General features: G+C 40.4%; 1 protein-coding gene across 1 annotated transcript in view; it reads right to left on the bottom strand.

Moving 5' to 3' along the window:
• Positions 1–6,209: 6,209 nt before the first annotated feature.
• Positions 6,210–7,103, bottom strand: part of rorb (RAR-related orphan receptor B) — a 70,992-nt gene continuing 70,098 nt past the window's right edge. The window contains exon 11 of the mRNA XM_028579213.1: positions 6,210–6,962. Coding sequence (XP_028435014.1) covers positions 6,798–6,962 — 165 coding nt within the window. The 3' untranslated portion in view covers positions 6,210–6,797. The remainder of the gene's footprint in view (positions 6,963–7,103) is intronic.

Below are 7,103 nucleotides of genomic sequence, written 5' to 3'. Positions count from 1 at the left end.
AGTTAAGTTTAGGAAAAACTGCGCTGGAAGAAGTACTCAGATCCTTTTACTGCAGTAAAAGTACTAATACCACACTGTAAAAATACTGTGTTACAAGTTCAGAGTCCTGCAGTGAAAATGTAGTTAAAGTATTAAAAGTAAAGATCAATCCTCACATTTTAAAAAGTGGAAAAGATCCAAACAGTTGTGTGTCTAATGTCATGTAAAGTAACTAAACTACTGTAGTAACTAAACTAGTAACTAAAGCTGTAACAGATGAATGCAGCGGAGTAACTAAAGTTACTAGTAACTAAAGCTGGAACAGATGAATGTAGAGGAGTAACTAAAGTAACTAGTAACTAAAGCTGGAACAGGTGAATGTAGTGGAGTAACTAAAGTAACTAGTAACTAAAGCTGGAACAGATGAATGTAGAGGAGTAACTAAAGTAACTAGTAACTAAAGCTGGATCAGATGAATGTAATGGAGTAAAAAGTACAATATTTCTCTCTGAAATGTAGCGGAGTAGAAGTAGAAAGTGGCATCAAAAGAAAAGACTCAAGTTAAAGTACAAGTACCTCAACATTTGGTACTTAAAGTACAATACTGGAGTAGATGTAACTTCAGTTACTTTACTCTAAAACCACTCTCCCATGTTTCTTGGGTGAAAGTATCTAAATTACGTGATTATATAACATGAGAGTTTACCTCGTCGGCCGTAGCTGTAGCTCGTCATTTAAAAAAAAGGACTGTTAAGTTTTGTGCGCTTTTGCAATGATGTCATTCTGCGTTGATGGAGCGGGTAAAGGCGCGTGGCGTTCAGGGCCCGCTCCGTAACATTCAGATTAAAAAATGGGCCGCTCAGCAACTCACACATTCAGAAGGTTGAGAACAAAAACCCCCAAAAAAACATTTCAAATCGAAAAACAGCAGAGTTTAAATCGCTTGTGTATAAATAAGAGCATTTTTATTTCAAAAATACTTCCAGCTTCGGTGGGAGGGAGGGAAAGGGGAAGGAATTGGCTGAGAACTGACTGAATTGAAGGCCTTTCCTCTCTTCTTCCCCCCCCCCCCACCCCTTTTACGAAGCAGATCCCCCTTCCCCCCTCCCCCTCCCCTTCCCTCCTTCCCTCCCTCCCTCCCCCCCACCCACGAAACTCACAACATCATGAGAAGAGAAAAAACACAAAAAAGCCCCGAAATGTTTCATTGCAATGAAACGTCATGCAAAGATAACAGAACAACAATATAGGCTAATAGTAATAGAAGAATAGTAGTCATAATAAGAACAATAATAATAATAGTAAATAGTAATATAAAATAAAAAATAATTAATCTTACAATGCAAACATGACAGTAGTAGATGCCTCCCGTTCTTATTGCTACAGTTTTTGTTCGTACGTACAGTGTTGCGTTGCCACTCGTTTACCCATCCCGCCCCTCTGATTCACAGTCAACAAGGGAAAATTAATAGCATCACACGCTAACAACATGTTTCACAGGTCAGGAATTCACTGTCCCGGGACGGGGGGATGTTAGGGGTGGGGGGTGTTTTCACAGCTTACAGTCGGACCTCCCTCTCCGTCCCGAAAAAAACACAACCGTCCTCACTCCCAGCGCGGCAACATACCGCCGCCGCTGCAGGGCTCAGTGGCCGTTAGCGTCGGAAACCCACGCAAAGAAACGCCTGACTGTTATGGAAGTTTTTGGACAAAAAGTAGAAATATTTCGAGGAAAAAAGTCGTAATATTTTCAAGGAAAAAAGTTGTAATATTTTAAGAAAAAAGTCGCAATATTTTGAGGAAAAAAATCGTAATATTCTTGAGGAAAAAAAATCACAATATTTTGAGGAAAAAGTTGCGATATTTTCGAGGAAAAAGTAGTAATATTTTTTAGGATAAAGTCACTATATTTTAAGAAAAAGTTGTAATATTTTTTAGGATAAAGTCACTATATTTTAAGAAAAAGTTGTAATATTTTTTAGGATAAAGTCACTATATTTTAAGAAAAAGTCGTAACATATAAAGAAAAAAGTCGTCACTATTTTGACGAAAACAATCTTTATATTTTGACGAAAATAATCATTATATTTAGACGAAAAAAGTAGGAATATTTTATTAATATTTTATATTATAATTTTATTTTTCTTTGTGTCTGTCAGGGTTTCGGTGGGGTCTTAAAAAGTCAAATATTTCTAGTCCTGAAAATGGCTCCTGACTCAGAGGGTGGGACTAGACTAGGAGACGTTGGAGGCCAAAAGTTTGTCTGACTGAAAGACTTTTTTGCGTCCGAAACTTAAGACCAAAGGCCCTGACGATCGCTCGTTGCTGGGAGTGAGACTGTGTTGCAAAAGCAGCAAAATAAGCAGTAAACATACATACAGCAAATATATATTTTAGATTTCCTTCATGCGCTACGTAACAACGCTTATCGTCTTATAGTCTGGGCTCTAAAGAGGTTTGGACAGTGAATTCATGCTCTGCACACACACACACACTTATCAAAGCCTTGTCTGGGCAGATTCCATTGTTGGCATACATTTACGCCATTTTTTCATCCTAAAAAGTTATTCTTTTATAATTTTATTTTTCTGTAAATTTGCAAAAATATTAAACCCTCTTTTAATGCAAAGTCAGAAAAAGAGCCGCTCCCTGAGAGATGCTACGTAGCATCGAGCTGTAACGAGCAAAGTGATTGTCTTCAGAGTCACTGGGTTCTGATCTGGGGTCAGGGGGTCAGGGGTCAGGGCTGGGGGGGTCAGAGGGTTTGGGTTATTAGATTTGGGTTAGGGCTAGAAGGGATAAAGCTACCTAGCCGAGAAGTGACTGTTCAGTCTAAACAACGTGGAGGCTTCCACGGAGGAGATGAGCGTAGCTATCGCAGCGAGTTTTATCTCAGAGGAAAAGATGTTTTTGTTCTTCTCCCGACTGGTTTCAGCAAGAGTTTGATCTGATTGGTTGATTTGGCCCCGTCTATCACCAACTATAGGTGGTAGATAGACAGATGGTTTATCCAATCAGATAACCAGGATTTTCAACCCACCTCCCAAAAAGTTCTCCAACGGTAAGTTCCCAGATGGATATGCCGAGCCAAATGGGAAGCGACCCATCTGGTGGAGTCAGGTTAGAAGCTACCGGCATTTAGCGGAGAGAAAGTGAGCGTAATGTTAAGTTTAGACACTCAAAAAAACTTGTTAAGTTTGGAGAAAAAGATCGTGGTTTTGGGTTCAAACACTCCCGAAGAACAATGACGTGTTTGAGGGGTGAAGGTGTTAAACTAACATCACTATATCGGCATTCAGCGGTATTAAAAAAATGTCAACAGGCGAAAAAAAAACGGCAACTCTACTCTTGATTGGCTCTTGATACGATGATGAGTTAGGGTGAGGGGGTTGTATACCCTTAATGTTGAAAACCTGAATATTAGATTTTGGGAGATTTTGTGTAACTTAACGACCGTAGCTGTATCCCTTGCGGCCGTAGCTGTATCCCTCCCAGCCACATCGTTTCCCTTCTACGCCGATGACAGTGTTTCGTATGTGGAGAAAACTTGAGGATGCAAGCGATACGGTTCAAGTGTTTTTTCTGCAGAAGTCGTCTGATTGTGTCCGTGCTTAAAGCAAGTTGAAGATTTGGCCACTGTGCAACTGGAAACCTAACCTAACCGACAAAAAGCATGAAAAAAATTGTCCCAAAACACCTTAAATATACTCGAAAAAGTCTGTCTGAAAAGCAACTTAAACCTACCTAAATTGTGCTGAAATGTAATTTGTTGTGCTTCTGCCCCTACACACACACACACACACACAAAATTAATACAATTAATGTGTATGCATACATGAATTATGTGGGATTACTTCTCATTATTTCATGGGCTGATAGGTGTAATAATAACATATAAACAAAGCATTTAAATACTGATTTGGGACAAGGATCGAAGCTTCGAAGCATTAGGATTCACCCTATCTGGGCTAACAAACTGTAAAAAGTACAAAAATTAGCTGATTGTCGTGCTAACATTGTGTCGTTGGACACGTATTTTGGCAAACAGCTCGTTTCAAAAGGAAGCTCTTTAGTTTGTACTTTGGAGATTTGTCGCGGCGAGTCCTACATCTTTTTACAGAAGTAGCTGAACGTAGAATCGCAAAAAGCCCCAAAAAGTGGCGACGAAATGCTCAGTAAAAAGCAGTGTGATTCTACACAACGCTTCATTAACATAACATTAACGTAGAAAAATCTACGGAAAATGACAATCTGCGAGTGCCAGTAGTTATGCAGCGACTAACAAAGAAGAAAAAAGTGATTGTCTATCACAGCTAAATTGTAATATTGCAGCTTTAAAAGAGGCAAAGATCGACCAAATCTGCATTTCGTCACATCTGTCAGTCAGTGCTCTGTGTTGAGTCCGAACCCCAGATCATTTTGTGTCAACGCTGCAGAGTCTGCAGTGGAAAGAGCGCCATTTAAAGAGAGGATTGTTGGACGTAATTAACGCTCGAGAGTCAAAGATAGTGCATTCTAGTTCAAACTGCTACCCTGTTTTGAACCGCTGAGGGGAAAAGGGAAGGAGAGGAGTAGAAGATCAGAAAGGCAGTGTGAAAGTTACTGCTCTTTAGAGAAAAGGGTTTCGGGTTAGGGTCCTTCATATTTTCAGCCTGGACTGATTGTGCAAAGAGTGAGGGGAGGGATGAGGGCACGCAGGATTTTGAAGAGTGGAAAGTTGTGACTTTAAGGATAACTTTGGTATATTTCAACCTGGATTCTTATTTGCCCATGTTTTAGTGACTGAAACGCTGTAACCTCAGATTATTATTCTAAATGTCTGACAACATTGTGGAAAAAAGTGATTGTCTATCACAGCTAAATAGTAATATTGCAGCTTTAAAAGAGGCAAAGATCGACCAAATCTGCATTTCATCACATCTGTCAGTCAGTGCTCTGTGTTGAGTCCGAACCCCAGATCATTTTGTGTCAGTGGAAAGAGCGCCATTTAAAGGGAGAGGAAGAGAGGATTGTAAATAAAACTACCAAAAGCCGTCTTGGTTCATCTTTCCACTGTTCCAACAATCACCACTCTGGTTTGGTTGAAATAAACCCTTAAATCACCCATTTACATGTGGAGATATGCTGGCTCTATACACGCTAAAAGTCCTGATTATTTACATGGAGTCTGGTGGAGATATGCTGGTTCTATACACGCTAAAAGTCCTGATTATTTACATGGAGTCTGGTGGAGATATGCTGGCTCTATACACGCTAAAAGTCCTGATTATTTACATGGAGTCTGGTGGAGATATGCCGGCTCTATACACGCTAAAAGTCCTGATTATTTACATGGAGTCTGGTGGAAATATGCTGGCTCTATACACGCTAAAAGTCCTGATTATTTACATGGAGTCTGGTGGAGATATGCTGGCTCTATACACGCTAAAAGTCCTGATTATTTACATGGAGTCTGGTGGAGTTTGGTGATGGTGATTTCGGGGCTGTTTCATGTTAAACTAAAAGGATCTTACTCTTTAACTAAAAGGTCTAACTCTGTAGGGATCCATCCCATAATGTTGTCACACACTTAGAATAATAATCTGAGTCTGTCAGCGGCAACAACAGAACTTTTAGTGGACGGAAAAAACTGAAAAATAGGATCCAGGTTGAAAAAATAAAAAAGTTACCCTTTAAAGTTTGTCTCAATTTTTTTGGACACTTGTGTCTGCTGAAATCTCCCGTCTAGGCCCTGATGCATAAGAAATAAAAGGCAGGGTGAGATACTGAGAGGGGTTTGATACTGTATAAGGTCCTCATTTCTGATTGGTTGTTTCTGGCTTGATTGTTCGAAAGCAAGTCGTAATAATTATTGCAGCGAGAAGAAAACGATTGATACGATGGCAAATCTGCCCGATTCTTATTCTTGCAAAATAGAATATTTACGTATATATCTTCACCTTGAAAAGTAGTAGCCATTGTTATTATTTTTTTTTAAAACTCCTTCATATGCTCTCTTTACATCTCTATGAGAAGGATGCAGCTCCTTCTTTTAACATATGAACAAAGAATCCAGACAAGGCTTCTATATATATCAACAAAAAACTCCCGGTTTCACCCAATATTCTGTTACAAGTCTCAACTTTACATATTCTGTACACAAGAAACTATCAAATAAAATTTAAAAAAACACAGACAAGGTATAGCCAGCCACGGGGGGTGGGTTGGGGGAGTGGGGGCTGCTGAATATTTAAATTAAGACTAACTTATTTAAACAGAATAAGAAGTAATACTGGACTCCGCTCTGCACTACAATAATAATATCTACAATAACTTCTCTAAAATCCACACTTCCCCCCACCCCCAAAATCAAATCGGTGTCACTTCAACTCCACCGTTTCTTCACCTTTTTTAGGAATAACCCCCCAAAAAAAACTAACAAAAATGAACTTTTTTTTTGTTACTCAAAGTTAAATTAAAATCCTCCCTAGATGCTTGTTTATATTTTTTTAAAGTCTGTACATTTCTGGTCAGTCAGTTTAACAGTTTAAGCTCCGCCCGCTTTAAGTTGTGGCATCTCGGAGGGGTGATGATGATGATGGAGGGGTGCGTTTGATTTCTATATACATTCTTCTGTATCGGTGAAAACAGGACGGTGAATAAGTGCTGGACATTCCTATGTTTTGTTGGCGATTAACTGTGACTTTCAGCCGGGCCGATTTCCAGCCTGAAATGAGGCTCGCTGACCAGCCTGGCTGTTTTTATTTTCTGGGTCCGTTGGTTGGTTGGTTGGTTGGTTGGTTGGTTGGTTGGTTGGTTGCATCGCGGCCTCGTGGCGGTCACTTGGGCATGGCCATGGCGGAGTTTGGGTCAGGGTTGAAGAGTTCTTTGTAGAGCGGAGGGAAGAGGATGTTGACTGTCTCCGGGTGCAGCTGCTGGAAGGCCTGCAGCTCCTCGGTGTGCAGCGTGCACAGCGCCGACAGAGTTGGGATCCTGCTGATCAGCTGGGGTGACGAGAGGGAGACACAAGAGAGAGAGAGAGATGAGAGACGAGGGAGAGACACGAGAGAGAGATGAGAGATGAGAGGGAGACGAGAGGGAGAGACACGAGAGGGAGATGAGAGAGAGATGAGAGGGAGATGAGA

This window comes from Perca flavescens, chromosome 5 (genome assembly GCF_004354835.1).
Source record: "Perca flavescens isolate YP-PL-M2 chromosome 5, PFLA_1.0, whole genome shotgun sequence".
NCBI lineage: Eukaryota > Metazoa > Chordata > Actinopteri > Perciformes > Percidae > Perca > Perca flavescens.
This window is presented reverse-complemented; position numbering and strand designations above follow the sequence as displayed.